Genomic DNA, 15,695 nt, shown 5'->3' on the forward strand with positions numbered 1-15,695 from the left:
AGAACAACGTAAAATGTGTTTCCATGTGAAGCCCGCTTTTCTGCTTATAATTTTCAGCAAATAGGAAATGTGTTTTTGATTTTCTTCTGAGATCTTGCTGAGTTCATCTGAAAATCCTTGTTCTTTTATGTTTTATGTTGTTGTCTGTTTCATTACTCTTTTCATTCTGGTTGGCTGACTGTTCACTCTTACCTGCTCTTTCTGCCTCTGTAAGTCCCTGATATTGTCATTTTTCCATATTGCAGTGATATTAGCAATGTTCTGTCAGGGACCATCTCACTCATGAAGCAATATATGCTCATTTCATTCAGGATTCATGCAGTAATCCTGTTCATCTCACTTAGGATTCAAGCAGTGATGCATATTCATCTCACTCAGGATTCATACAATGAAATATGCTCATTTCACTCAGCATTCATCCAGTGAGACATGTTCATCTCTCTCAGGATTCATCCAGCAATATATGCTCATTTCACTCAGGATTCATCCAGTGACATATGCTCATTTCACTCAGGATTCATCCAGTGACATATGCTCATTTCACTCAGGATTATTGCAGTGATATATGTTCATCTCACTCACAATTCAGGCATTGATGTATTTTCATCTCACAGGATTCATGGTGTGTTTTTATTGGCTCTGGCCACTCTAGGCCTTCTTTTAACCTTTATTAGAATTTTTTAAAAAGTTTTAAAAGCTTAATGGTTTCATATGATGGCAAGTAAACTGGTTAAAGATGTCAAACGTGGTAACAACGTTGTGACTCAAAATAATCATCTAAATAAACAACATGTAGGTATATTAAATGAGTGTGCATGTATGAGACTGCAAAAATATTAAGTAATTTATCTTTTTCACAGATTTTTTTTTACAATGTCAACATGTTACCCTCAGAACTGTTTGAAGACTTCATCAGCATTCGGGTAAGTGGGGCTAAGCAAGCTAAGATAAATTAATTTGGATACATGAAGCTATAGGCTAGGCTAATTCCAAATGTGGGGGTATAAATCTCTGTTTATACCTGAGTTTTACCTGACCCCTGGTCTCACAAACTCTTCTGTTGTCAGAAAGCTTTTCCTTCATGAAAGCAGTCCACCTGTGATCTGTTCTGTAATAATGAGAGGTTTGAAATTGTGTACAGCATGGTTAGATACTAATCCTGGGTTGAGCCATATAATATGAATATTAACTTGTCATGTTGTGCATAGGAATATATGGTGTTATTTAGAGTAATATGCTGTTTTAGGAGTGGTAATCTATTCTCCCACTGTAGGTGTTCGACTCATTTTCTCTCAGAGCAGACAGCCTGATGGGAGAGTTTAAGGTATTCTGCTTTCACTCATTTATGCAGCCTGAAACTCTGAAGTGGTGCAAATAAATGTGCTCTGAAGAGCCTGAGAAAAATCCCAAAGAATATGTAGTAGAGATAACTTTTTTTTTACAAGGAAACATGTTCAGATATATCAGTTTTTAAAATGGATTATTGTATGAAGTTCAAATATATGTTTTCTTAATCAACTACTGTCTTCTCCACAGCTTGATGTTGGATACGTCTATGATGAACCAGGTAGATGTGTATTTGGTACAGAGTACTTTAAAAGAATGTTCATTTGCTATTGATTCGTTCATGTAACTTCAAATTATGCTTTTGGTGTGTGTGTGTGCATGTGTGTGTACACATGTGTGTCCATATTTGTTCTTGTGTGTGCATGCATGCATGTGGGTGTATGTGCATGCATATTTGTGTATGTGTGTGTGTGTGTGTGTGTGTGTGTGTATGCGTGCATTTGTGTATGTATCTGTGCGTGTGTGTGAGTGTATGTGCATGTGTGTTTGTGCATGTGTAATGTTTGTATGTGTGTGTGTATGCATGTGTTTGGCCATATGTACGTGTATGTTTGTGCATGTGCGTGTGTAATGTTTGTATGTGTGCATGCGTGCGGGTGTATGTGTGTGCATATTTGTGTACGTGTGCATGTGTGTGTGTGTGTGTGTATGTGTGTGTGTGTGTGTGTGTGTGTGTGTGTGTGTGCGTGCATGTATCAAGCACACTGCATCCTGAGGAAGTGGCTGTTGCTGAGTGACCTGGATGACAGCAGCTGTGGAGCAAGGGGATACCTGAAAGTCAGTGTGATGATCGTGGGGACAGGAGATGATCCTCTGGTACTGCTGCTCTCCCACACACCGAGCACACACAATGCACCCAATATACCCAGCGCACCCAACATACCAAACACATCCAGTGTGCCCAACATGCCCAACACACTCAGCACACCCAGTACACTGTACAGACCGGGCTCTAAACACACCAAACACATCCAGCACAAGCAAAACACCAAACACTCCCAACATGGCCAACACATCAAACACATGCAGCATGCCCAACATACTCAACGCACCCAACACAGCCAGCATGCCCAACACACCAAACACGTCCTTATCACCTAACACACCCAACACACCAAAAACATTCTGCACACCAAACACACCAAACACATCCAGCATACCCAACACACCCAACATACCCAGTACACCGTACAGACCAGACAGACCAAACACACCCAATATTCCCAACATGCTCAGCATGGCGAATGCACTTAATCCAGCCAACATTCCCAACACACCCAGCATGTTCACCCAGCATCTGATGTGTGTGACATCATCCCTGTTGATAGATGGAGAGAAAGGAGAGTGATGACGAGCAGGATGACATCGAGAGTAATCTTCTGCTACCGGCAGGAGCCACGCTGCGATGGGTCATTTTAACTCTGAAGGTTTACCGTGCAGAGGACATGCCCCAAAGTAGGCCTCCTGCAAAGCTCAGCGCTGCTCTCTTACCCCCACTGCCCCTATAACCAGTACTGCCCTTATAACCAGCACTGTTTTATCTCTAGACACTGCCCTTATAACTAGCACTGCCCTCATAACCATCACTGTTCTATTTGTAAATACTGTCCTTATAACCAGCACTGTTCTGTCTCTGAACACTGCTCTTATAACCAGCACTGCCCTCATACCCATCACTGTTCTATCTGCAAATACTGCCATTATACCCAGCACTGTTCTATCTTTGAACACTATCTCTGGACAATGCTCTTATAACTAGCACTGCCATCGTACCCAGGACTGCTCTATCTCTGAACACTACTCTCATAACCAGCACTGCCCTCATACCTAGCACTGTTCTATCGCTGAACACTACTCTTATAACCAGTGCTACCCTCATACCCAGCACTGTTATATCTCTGAACACTATCTCTGAACACTGCTCTCATAACCAGCAATACTCTCATAACTTGCATAACTTTCACTCTGAACACTAAATCTGAACATTGCTCTCTGACAATTTCTCTAATAACCCAGACTGCTCTCGTCCTGAACACTGCTTCAGGACGAGAGCCAGACAAAACCAATAATAATAACCTGGCTTGCGTGTGACACATTTGAATGTGATGTCTTCTTCAGGCAGTGAACTGTAACAGTGCTTGCACCTAACTATAAAGGAGATGATCACTTTCAAAGACAACTTAATTGTACCATTTTTTTACAACCACAGTTTTACTACAGTTAATGTCCTGTAAACCATAGGTTGCTGGCCCCATTCATTTAAGAATGTTGCATTCACAAATTTTACACAGCCACAGAAGAGGTTTAACATGTTACTGTGTTCATGTGTATGTGTGTGTTTTTGGTTATGCCTTTAGTGGATGATGCATTTGTACAGACAATCAAGCAAGTGTTTGGAGGGAATGGTGACAAGAAAAATTTAGTGGATCCATTTTTGGAAGTCAGCTTTGCTGGAAAAAAGGTATTTTTTTTGTTTGTGTGTGTGTGTGTGTGCCTTAGCTGACATTCATGCAAAAATCTTTTATTAATGTTTTAAGCATTATTCAAAAAGTATATTAAAGTGCAACAAGACAAATGCAGCAGCAAACATTTCAGTCCAAGACTTTCCTCAGTGCTGTGTTGGTTTGAATTTTTGGGCCAGTGTTTCCCTCAGCCCAAAGCTGTGTGCATTTGTCTTTGACACTGTGCTTCTCTAAAACAACACAACCATGTCAACCATTTATGAACATTATACTGTATGGTGTCGTACATTTATAAGTCATCCTAACCTGTCTGATGCGTATCTCACAGCCCTGCAAAAAATCAAGTGAAGGAATAAATTGTTCATTTGTGTGGTGTAGCTATTTGGTTGTGATAGGATTAAAGATGTTTGAAGTTGTCATTCTTCTCACTGAACATTGTGTTGTGTGATGTAGCCATTCACTATAACATTCAGCATTATTGTGTGTGATGTAGCTCTGCACTTTAACAATATTGTGTTGTGTGTGTCAGGGCTCAGGCACGGACTCAGACGCAGACCACACGTACGCAGGTTCCAAGCGGTTTATTGGAATTGTTGGACAAAAGCATAATGGCAAGACAAGCAGGGTCAAAACCAGGCAGGCAGTCCGAAGGCAGAGCAGGGATCAAAAAACAGAAACAGGCTGGGTAAACCGGGTAGGCAGGCTGATCAGGCAATCAAGGCAGGACAGCAGGTAGAGACGAGGTCAGGATTCGGTACCGAAAGCAACAACAAACAGTCAGGTGGGTACGAAACGGACAAAAACCGAGACGAACTGGCAACAAGACAGAGACAAGCAGGGAATATATAGGGTTGGGCTGAAGAGGAGATAGGATGCAGGTGGGCAGGCAAGCAAATGGAGGCGATCAGGTGGGGGACAGGGTGGAGAGCAGGGCAGGGCTGGAACACATGGTCACAGTAACAAAAGCACATGGACAACACTGACAGACAGGGCGAAACACCAAAACAGCAGCTAGGGAGCCGAAGTACTGACAGTGTGTGAGTTAGAACTGCATAAAACATTCAGCATTATTGTGTTGTTTTTGATTCAGCTCTGCACTAAAATTATTGAGAAAAATGCAAACCCAGAATGGAACCAGCTCATCAACTTGCAATTCAAGGTAAGAGAGAAGGACTTGACTGCTACTATGGCTCAAACAGTTTTGAGCACATTCATAATGAGCTACAGGCATTTTCCCAAGGTTGTGAGGAGTCTTCATGTCATTGTTTCTTTCTTACTACAGTTCCCATCTATGTGTGAGCGCATCAAACTGACTGTTTATGACTGGTAAGTCAAAGATGGTATGGTGTGTGTACCACAGATAATGGAATAGCTCTTACTTTGGGATGACAGGTATGGCATATTCCCAGATACAAGCTGGTGGGGTGTAACCTGTACTTTATATAGTACTGAAAAACACAATATCCCTAAGGCCTGAGTCGTTACAAACATACGTTTTCTCTTATACCATCTGCCCTCATTAAGTTTAAATAGCAGGAATGGTACATCTGGTACCATCTAACATCATGGAACTGAACTACACTCCATTGTTCCTCTCCACTGGCAGTACTCTGCAGTTATGAAGGGGATGTCTGTACTGAGGTCAGAGGCCGGCAGTTTGGGTTATTTAGAGTGACCTCCCTGCTCTGATCCTGGATCGGCCTGGCAGAGCTCAACTCACATCCATCTGTAAGGGGAGAGACGTGGGAGAGAGACCTAGCAAGCTTAGTGCAACATTGCCCCGTATGTTTGAATTAAGCAAAGTTAACTGGAGATATATCTAACCTCTTGTGCAGGGATCGACTGACGAGAAATGATGCAATAGGAACCACCTATTTAAACCTGAGTCAAATAGCATCCTCTGGTGGTGAGATTGCAGGTAAGGCCCTCTATGGAAATGTGATTAAAGCTGTTTAAGGATAGAAGACTCATTCTTATGCTGTTGTTCCTCTATATGCAGAACCATGTACCAGAGACAAACTAAAGTGGTTTTAGTGTTCACAGTTAATGCAGTGAAATGTTTTGGTGTTCACAGCATTAATGTAGTGAAATGGCTTTGGTGTTAGTGCAATGCAATCCCTCATTGTTATTCCCTGCTTTAAATGCATTGTTTCTTTCTCTTGAAACAGACACACGTTTTGATCATGGGGCTTCTCCAGCATCTGAAGGTTGAATAAGTTAATCATTATTTCTATTGTGTGTCATCCAGTGCTGAAATCTCTGTATTTACTTTGCACTAAGGCCTAAAAACTCATTACAGATTGTTCCAATTTTATTTTATTTATTTAAACTCATAACATCTCACTAGAAAACACCAGTACTTTCAGACAGCTGTGCTCACACTATACTTGAAGGGTGGCACTAATGATTCTCTGTGGCTCATTGTGTAACCCTATTGAGTAAACTGGGTGAAAGGTTGCTCTGTTAAATTAGTACATGTAGTGTAAATGCCAGTTTATAGTGTTTAACTACACTGGAACACAGCAGGGTTTCAGCACAGAAGTACTGCCATCTCTTTGATTTATTGTGGTTAAGGTATGTTAGATTGTAGATGTTAGATGTAGATGTTAGATTGTAGATGTTAGATGTAGATGATAGATGTTAGACTGTATGTGAGATTATATCAAAGTCACTGTGGGTCCTGGACACTGATTTTCACATGCATTCATTTCTGAGTGATTGTTGCAACGCTGAAAACTGTTTTTTCCCACTAAACCCAGAGCTGAAGCTGGTGCATTAACTGAAATGGCTTATTGTGCAAGATATTAATTTTAGTTCAGTGGAGGCTTATATGTATAATTAACAAATTCTAAGGTTTTCATTCAATTATAATGTTCATAGTATTCATAATATGAATATTCATATAACGTGATATCATATAATATTTTATTATCTCATTTAAACTTGTAACACAATTGATACAATAAATTTGCAGACACTAACCAGTAGAGTGAAGCACAAGAGCACTACTGTATGTCTTTCTACCAGGTGTACAGTCAGAGTTGGCATTGCTTTACTATCCAGCTCTCTGGCCTTTCTGATTATTGCTCACACCCCAATTTGAAAGAAGAAAAATTGAAAATTTCAAAACAAACACTCCCCAGCAGTATGTGTTTGGCATACTGATTTTACAGAATAAAACTTAACGAAAATTTTGATTTGGAATCGTGTTTGAATCTTACTTCCCCATGCGCTATTTTCAAAATAAATCCAGAATTCACAGAGGTCATCTGATATTTTCACATCACTGTTGGTTTAGCAGAATATTGTATTGGGGAGTCTCGCCCTTGTTTAAAAGTGCAATCTTGAATTAATCTTGAATCTTGTATCCTGAGTTCAATAACTGATTTAAAGTAAAACTTGATGTATTTCCCAGTGAACACTGGGAATTCAGAAGTGGGGTTTCTGCCGGCGTTTGGTCCCTGCTACCTAAACCTGTACGGCAGCCCCAGGGAATTCACAGGACTACCTGACCCATATGAGGAGCTCAATTCAGGGAAGGTATGGCCCTTCAAAATAATGCTCGTTAAATGCGAATTGGTTCAGGGACCTTTCCTGAAGAAAGACTGTAATTGTACTGACAAGTCATGCAGTTTTAACTGCACAAAAGTCCTTTTGGTTTAATCTGTGATCCTTGATCTGTGCAGTAAGCTCTTATATGTGTTTGTCATAGTGTCTCAACAGCATTGCTAAGCTGCTAAGTTATTTAGTTGGTTGATGAATCAGAACAACTCTCTGTATTCCTGTAAAAACATGAATACACATTTTCATGTGTATTCGTGAGTCAAACACTCAGATCCTCCCTGTGCTATGAAGAATGATATCACGTTAAAAAAGTGTGTGGCTGGCAGGGTGAAGGACTTGCCTTCAGAGGAAGAGTTCTGGTAGAACTGTCTACCAAACTTGATGGGAAAGCTGAGAAGAAAGTGGAGGACATTCCCAGTGACGACATCTTAGTGGCTCAGGTAATGGCCTACTTTGGCACATTAGTATGTTTTCTTCCAGGGCTGTTTCCGAGAGCTTGTGTCTGTAATGCATAGAACCATGCCGATGCTTGAGGATATATATGTCCTTCAGAGGAAGTCTGGTGGACCTATGGCTATATAAGCTCTGTGTGCTCTGTGATTGGCTCTTCTTGCAGAAATACCAGAGGCGGAGGAAATACTCCATGTGTGCAGTGTTCCACAGTGCCTGCATGCTGCAGGAACCTGGCGAGCCCGTCCAATTTGAAGTCAGCATCGGCAACTATGGCAACAAGCTGGACTCCAGTTGCAAACCACTGGCATCCACAACCCAGTACAGCTGTGCTGTGTTTGATGGTGAGAGCTCTTATTACCTCACCAAAGGAACTGGAAATTTCTGAGACTTGCAAGCATTTTCCTTTGCATATGGTGATGATGTCGATACTTACTCATGTCTGGTCTGTTCTGGAGATTGTCTAGGATTTTTTAAGACTTGGATTTTTATGTTTCTCTAAGGAAACCACTACTATTACCTGCCCTGGGGTAACACCAAGCCTGTTGTCATAATCACATCTTTCTGGGAGGACATAAGCCACCGTTTAGATTCTGTGAACATCCTTCTCTACATCACCAACCGATTAGTAAGACGTAATAGTAGTTTATATGTTGTCCGATCTTTGGACTGACACAGTATCAGTTCTCACACTCCTATATCATTGTGTTCTGAATAATACATAATATAAATGTATGAATATTTATGTATAATATTGAGCATTTACCTGTTTTTTCTAATTATTCTGAGATTGTTAGCTATACAGATTAAGACCTTTATAGTACTGTCTTACATTATATTGTGCTACATATCTGTGAAATAAATTATTTTAGGCAGGGATACTTATGTGTTTATACTTGTGTTAACTTGCACACATCCAGGCCATCTTGGCTTTTACATATTTGCACAGTTTGCCACAAAGTTTAAGATCAGGTTTCCAGGGGTACATTGTGTCAAAAAAGCAGGGACTAGTTTTACATACTCTCATCTATTTATAGGGGGTGGGTATTTCCTTTGTAAGTCAATCTGGACACAAATGTCTGATAAATGATGATAATATAGTGTCATGTAATGTTAAGGTTTAATTCATTTCTTAGGATACAACTGCAGTGCTTCATATGTGATTTAAACTAGCAAACAAGTCCTTAACAACCACATCACACATTACAAGTGGGCATTATTATAATTATTTTAGGCATGTACTTTCATTTATGTGATTGTTTTCAGCAATCCAACATCATCTCACTGAAGACAGCCATTTCAGCCAAAGTCTCAGAAGCTCGCCTGGCTGAGATCTGGCTAAAGCTCATCAACCAGGTGATAGAGGACCTCAGCAGGTACAGTAGGGCCTTTTCTGTTTCGTGACCATTGTTGACAATTGTTGGGATGAGGATGGGGTAATTCATTTTTGGTGGCCATTGATGACTGATGAGATGCTATACACTTGGTATAGTTTCCAGATGCCGGATTTAGAGGGAAAGCCGAACCTGACAGCCCTGGACCTTCAGATTAAAAATCTGCGGGACAGCAGCATGGAGAGCATCTGTGAGGCAGCCAAGCGCATGAAGGAGGAGGCCACCCATGTGCAGGCCACTCTGGGAGACATTGAGGACTGGCTAGAGAGACTGAGGCAGCTGTCTGAAGAGGTTAGTGAGAGTACCATTACTGCAGTGGGCAGGACCTTAATAGGAGTGCCATTACTACAGTATTTAGGAGGTCAATAAAAGTTACTTTACTGCACTGTGCAGGAGGTTAATAAGAGTGCCATTACTGTAGTGTGCAGGTTAATAAGACTTCCATTACTGCAATGTGCAGGTTAATAAGTGTGCCATTACTGCAATGTGCTGGAAGTTAATGAGAGCCATTACTGCAATGTGCTGGAGGTTAATAAGAGTGCCATTACTGCAGTGTGAAGATTAATAAGAGTGTGCACCTACTCCAACGGTCTGAGCAAAAGCACCCGAGAGAAAAACTAATCTCTTCCTTCAGCCCCAGAGCAGTATGCCTGACGTGATCATCTGGATGTTACGCGGAGAGAGAAGGGTGGCCTATGCTCGTGTCCCGGCCAATCAGATCCTGTACTCTAACTACAGTGAGCAGTCCATTGGAAAGTACTGTGGCAGGACCCAGACCATCCTTATGCAGGTACCTTAGTGCACGACCAGGTTAGCGCTGCTGGTGCTGAAGCAGATTAAATATGATATTTTATAGGCTTTTACACTCTATATTCTGATTAAATATAGTTGATAGCCTTTTATACTTTGCATTCTCTTTGATTAAATATGATATTAGCCTTTCGTGTTTTCACTTTGGTCACATTGATGAGATTTTCTTTTTCAAGTACCCCATGGACAAAAACAAAGGTGTGAAGATCCCAGTCCAACTTCGTGTCAACATGTGGCTGGGACTTTCAGTACACGAAAAGAAATTCAACAGCTTTTCAGAGGGAGTGTTCAGTGTATTTGCAGAAATGGTAATTAGGAATGATGGTTTTTTAGGATTTACACTACCAGTCAAAAGTTTTAGAACACCCCCAATTTCTGTTAAGACCTACACTTTTAAGGGTTATAATGTTTTGTCTTCTTTTGTTAATTGCCTTTTTCTCGCCATTATGATAGCAATATACTACCCCTGCAGTGCAATATTGTCCAAATAATACTTCAGAGGGTGTAGTAACACAGTCTGTTCAAACACTGCTTTTATACAGACAAAGGGTTTGTAAGTAATCATCAAAAGTCGGGACACCTGTAGGAACTGTTTGCATCAACTTTCAAGGCTTAGGGTGTACTCACACAATCTGTTAGTTACACGCCCAGTCATAATAATTCCTTTAAACCATCATTTGATTAGCCAGCTGACTTCCTTAAATATAACAAGCTGGCCACCTCCAAAATTCAATTGATCAGCTCTGTAGATCTATACTTAAAAACAACTCTGTGGATCCCCACATTAGCTTGATTACTAGCAAGCGAAATAAAACTAACCATACTTTACGTGGCGATGTAAGCATTACTGTTGTCAGGGGCTTAGTCAGAGTATCACAAAGGAAGCAGCCAACCTGTTTAAGTAGCTAGTCTTCAACAATCGTTCAGATAGGTAGCCTGTTAGCTAACTAGCTATGTTTGTCAAATCTATCGCTAGATAGCTAACTTTAGCTCCCCAGCCAGTTAGCATCGATTATGCAACGCAGCGATTTTAACTTAATCGTACTGCACGTATAAGAAGATTTTATACGTGACGTTGACGTTGAGGGAGGAATTTGGAGCTGCTTTACTCGCAGACTACAATTCACATTCATCAATAAGGTGAGAACCAGACCCGTTATTAACCCAAATTCTCGAATGAATTGAAAAGTGTACTATCCAAGTAGTAATAGAAGATGCTTGTTGTTGTAATGATGACAGTAGCACGCACACGCAAGTATTAGCCCTAACTGGTTACCATTAGCTAACAGTATTGTGATTAGGCTACTGTAATCTGACACAAAATATTGGTCTGTCCCTTAGCATAATGACTGAAACGTCAACTGCCTTCGCAAAAATCTTATACGTGCAGCACGATTAAATGAAAATCAATGCGTTGCACAATCGATAAATCTGTAAGGCATGTGAGAGGGCCGTGTGTCACTCCAAATAAGCCACAAAGTAAGTACAATCAAGAACTCCATTGCGCTGTGCGAGAGCGCTTTTCTTCAATACAAAAGTGGCATCGTGATGACGTAAGCGTGCTCGGGCTCGGAACGTTAAGCGCAATATGAGCGCAGGCCAGCGGGGGAGTGCTCGGGCACGTTACAAGGCAACCGGGCCTAGTGTGTGTAATTTACTTCCATGGCTGCAGAAAGCTATAAATTGTTGACCTTATTACTTGTTCCCTGAAAAAGGCCTTTTTTGTAACTCTGAAATGTACATTATTTTTCAGTTTTTGGTAACCTAAACTTTTTTTAACCCCTGGTAGTTTACCACTTCCTTTTGTTTCATTTCAGGTCATTCACTGGAATTGAACTGCTTAAATTTCAATAAAACTGGAAAGTGGCGGTGTTCTAAAACTGTTGACTGGTAGTGTATAAATTTGCCATGGAAGGACACCAGTCTCTATTAATATTTTTCTGTTACCCCTAGACCTTTTTGTATGTAATTATCAGACACATATCTGTGAACAGTATGAAAACCAGGCCCAGGTGTTTGGGAAGTGGGGGACCACTGGTTTGGTGGGGCGGCACAAGTTCTCGGACGTGACGGGGAAGCTGAAGCTGAAGCAGGAGTACTTCATCCCCCCACACGGCTGGGATTGGGAGGGGCAATGGTTTGTGGATCCAGAGAGGGGGTGAGTAGAGTCTGGTTAGCTCCTCACACATCAGCATACAGCAGTGTACTATGAAGAGGTCCCTGTTGGACTGTGGCTTAGTGCGCCGGAGAAGCCCAGCACACAGTGGCAGGAAATGGAGCTCTTTGGATGTTCCCGAGGGCAGGCCGAACTGTCACCCTCTGGCCTAGTGATGTGCTGGTCTTTGCTTCACTGGATCTCAATCCTGGAAACTCTGATGAAACACTCATGTTCATTGAGAAGTTCAGGTCTCCACCCTGCTCTCTATCAAAGCCCAGTGTTTTGTATGGCACAAAAGTCTCCTAGGTTTTTGTGTCAACAGAGCATTGTGAACCTGACTTCCCACATGATAAGACAGGATGGTTAAACTCATCTCTGAGAGAGAGTCCTTGCCATGTCTCATGTGACACTAAATATAATGTTTATCAGTTATAGTCATAGACCCTGCTTTGCCTTGGTTGGTTTGACTGGGGTGTGGAGGGGAACAGTGGGCAGGTGCTACATGCTTGTATCTCTGTTTCAGTTTGCTAGTGGAGGCTGACGCAGGACACACAGAGTTCACGGACGAGGTATTCCAGAACGAGACACGCTTCCCTGGGGGAGAGTGGAAGCCGGCTGCTGAGCCTTACACGGACGTGGTGAGGAAGCCCAACAGGCTTATTCTCCAGGCTGCTCTGTGTAGCTACTGGCGAAACGTGACCATGTGGAGCATCTCCCAGATATGTCTTACTGTTTACACTGTTACCACAGAGTACAGTTTATTCTGTGAGCCTGAGTACCCTTTTTTAGATCCACTGTCATAGTATGTAATGTCATGTCACAGGAGGCTGAGTTAAAACAAAATGGCTTGTTGAAAAAAATCAACAAGGCCAAAGGTCTCATGGAAAGCTAATGGCTTGTGGTGATCACTATAATAATTTATAAATGTCAGTCCTGTGGAGCAATCCAGTGTTGATTTTATTGGTGTTATAGTATTTAAAGATGAGCCATGGAGCATAGATATTCTTGTAGCATGCTAGTGACACCTGGTTGGTAAAGAAACAATCCTATCCTCCCTGGAGTCGGGTCTCATATGGTGTATTGCAGAGAGAGAGAGAGAGACAGACAGACAGGTGGGGCAGAGCTGAGTTTTAGTGACTGTGGTGTTTTGCAGAATGGGGAGAAGACCCAGACCCCAGGGGAGATTGAATGTCCTCCCGGCTGGAAGTGGGAGAATGACTGGAGCTTTGATAGCAACAGAGCTGTGGATGAAAAAGGTGACCTTTGTTGAATGCAGTCAAATTCAGTTCAGTTGTTGTTTGTATGGGACATTGGGACAAAGGGCATTGTCACAGAATAGCTTTACAGAGATCCTGAACATCCAAGAGCAAGCCTAAGGTAACAATGGCAAGGAGGTAAAAGGAACAGAACCTGGCTCAGGGCAGAGTCCATCTTCCTTTGGCTGGCAGCAGTCTAATTAGTACTAGGGTTGTGGGGATATATTAGTTCAATCCAGAAGACAGAAAGGTCTGAGCTAAGTAGCTGAGTACAGTTAGGCAGCAGAGCAGGTGAGACGGTTACACATCAGCTTTCAGCAGTTTTACACACTGTTTCACATTAGCATTTAGCTGTTTGACATACTGTCTCATATTAGCATTCAGCTGTTTCACATTTGCATTCAGCTGTTTTGCACACTGTCTCATATTAACATTCAGCTGTTTTACACGCTGTCTCATTAGCATTCAGCTGTTTCACATTAGCATTCAGCTGTTTTACACACTGTCTCATATTAGCATTCAGCTGTCTCACATTTGCATTCAGCTGTTTTACACACTGTCTCATATTAGTATTCAACTGTCTCACATTTTCATTCAGCTGTTTTACACACTGTCTCACATTAGCATTCAGCTGCTTTACACACTGTCTCATATTAGCATTCAGCTGTTTCACATTAGCATTCAACTGTCTCACATTTTCATTCAGCTGTCTCACATTAGCTGTTTGATACACTGTCTCACATTTTCATTCATGTTTTACATCAGCTGTCTCACATTAGTTTTCAGCTGATATACAGTACATTAGCATTCATCTTTTCACATTAGCAGTCAGCTGTGTCTCACATTAGCATTCAGCTTTTTTTCATTGATGTGCATATGTCACAAGCATAGGGTTTACAGATTGATTCTGTGTATGTGTGTGTGCGTAGCTCTAAGGAGGGAGTATAGGGTCTCAGATTGACCTGTGTTTGACTCTAGGATGGGAGTATGGGGTTACAGATTGACACGTGTGTGTGTGTGTGTGTGTGTGTGTGTGTGTGCACGTGCAACTCTAGGCTGGGAGTATGGGGTCACAGTTCATCCACATGACAAACCAAAGTCCTGGGCACCAGCGGAGAAGATGTACCATGTCCACCGGCGGAGGAGAATGATCCGGCCACGGAGGAAGGTTGCAGATACCAGCTCCACCACAGAGGTGAAGAGGGGGAAAGGTCTATAAACATACAGAGACATAATGGTGCATGTTGGGAGGTGTAGTTTTTCACATGATCTGTGCTTATGGACCAACAGAAACGGGACCCTGGAGAGGGCTGGGAGTACTCCTCTCTCATTGGCTGGAAGTTTCATCAGAAAGAGCGGTCCTCCGACACATTTCGGCGACGGCGCTGGAGGAGGAAAATGGCCCCCTCTGACCGCATGGGGGCATCTGCCATCTTCAACCTAGAGGGGGCGATGGTGAGGATGGAAATTACCTCACCGGTTTGAACTAACAAGTTAAAAAAAAAAATCTCAAAGAGCCAAGAGTTCTGGAGACTTTCAGGAAATGTTGCTCTACATAATGCCCCCTAAAATGTTGACACAAGATAAAAATGTGGTACTAAGTGCACTCAGGAGGTTCTGCTTTTATATTACTTACACAGGGGATTGATGAAGATGAAAAAAGTTCCAAAAAGGAAGCTGTTAAACTATTTGGTGCCAAAACACCCATTGTTTCCTGCAGCTTCAACAGTGAGTACCCTGAAGTGATGTCAACTGATTACAAGTGACTTTGCCACCACCATCTTCCTCAAGTCTGATCAACAGTACATGCATTTGCACACATGCATGCACTCACACATACACTGGCATGTAAATTTATACACACACTGACATACACACACACACACACACACACACAGGCTCTCACATACATGCACATACACACTCACAGCAGTTTAGGAGAAAAACAGGCTACGGTGAAGTTGAGCTGGATGAATGATTGTAAAATGGCAGGTTTGTAACAAATGGAAATTCTTCTGCAATCTGATTGGCTGCACACAGAAGTGCAACTGTGCAGTTATTTTGAAGTAATTTTGTACACAGCAGATTATGAGTGTTTGCCATGGTTTTGAGTCAGTTATTTGTTTCCTTTGCAGGATCTTTTATGTATCACCTCAGGGTCTATGTTTACCAAGCTAGAAACCTTATTGCAATGGACAAAGACAGCTTCTCAGGTGAGTAAATGTATACACCAATGCAGTTGCTAATGAATGGA

At 41.9% G+C, this 15,695-nt stretch overlaps 1 protein-coding gene across 2 annotated transcripts in view; it reads left to right on the forward strand.

Moving 5' to 3' along the window:
* The window catches only part of LOC118790162 (myoferlin-like), a 41,248-nt gene that overhangs the window by 10,574 nt on the left and 14,979 nt on the right, over nt 1-15,695 (forward strand). Inside the window, exons 8-32 of one of the 2 annotated variants that reach the window (XM_036547013.1) lie at nt 861-923; nt 1,274-1,324; nt 1,537-1,567; nt 2,048-2,163; nt 2,676-2,802; nt 3,705-3,808; nt 4,900-4,968; nt 5,092-5,135; nt 5,645-5,727; nt 5,978-6,016; nt 7,225-7,349; nt 7,700-7,813; nt 7,990-8,167; nt 8,327-8,451; nt 9,090-9,199; nt 9,316-9,508; nt 9,852-10,007; nt 10,204-10,335; nt 12,004-12,185; nt 12,709-12,823; nt 13,339-13,441; nt 14,497-14,636; nt 14,732-14,896; nt 15,082-15,169; nt 15,577-15,654. In XM_036547013.1, coding sequence (XP_036402906.1) covers nt 861-923; nt 1,274-1,324; nt 1,537-1,567; nt 2,048-2,163; nt 2,676-2,802; nt 3,705-3,808; nt 4,900-4,968; nt 5,092-5,135; nt 5,645-5,727; nt 5,978-6,016; nt 7,225-7,349; nt 7,700-7,813; nt 7,990-8,167; nt 8,327-8,451; nt 9,090-9,199; nt 9,316-9,508; nt 9,852-10,007; nt 10,204-10,335; nt 12,004-12,185; nt 12,709-12,823; nt 13,339-13,441; nt 14,497-14,636; nt 14,732-14,896; nt 15,082-15,169; nt 15,577-15,654 — 2,731 coding nt within the window. The remainder of the gene's footprint in view (nt 1-860; nt 924-1,273; nt 1,325-1,536; nt 1,568-2,047; nt 2,164-2,675; nt 2,803-3,704; nt 3,809-4,899; nt 4,969-5,091; nt 5,136-5,644; nt 5,728-5,977; nt 6,017-7,224; nt 7,350-7,699; nt 7,814-7,989; nt 8,168-8,326; nt 8,452-9,089; nt 9,200-9,315; nt 9,509-9,851; nt 10,008-10,203; nt 10,336-12,003; nt 12,186-12,708; nt 12,824-13,338; nt 13,442-14,496; nt 14,637-14,731; nt 14,897-15,081; nt 15,170-15,576; nt 15,655-15,695) is intronic. The other variant, XM_036547014.1, reaches the window with a different exon arrangement.

The sequence above is a fragment of the Megalops cyprinoides genome, chromosome 15 (assembly GCF_013368585.1).
Source record: "Megalops cyprinoides isolate fMegCyp1 chromosome 15, fMegCyp1.pri, whole genome shotgun sequence".
NCBI classification, from domain to species: Eukaryota; Metazoa; Chordata; class Actinopteri; order Elopiformes; family Megalopidae; genus Megalops; species Megalops cyprinoides.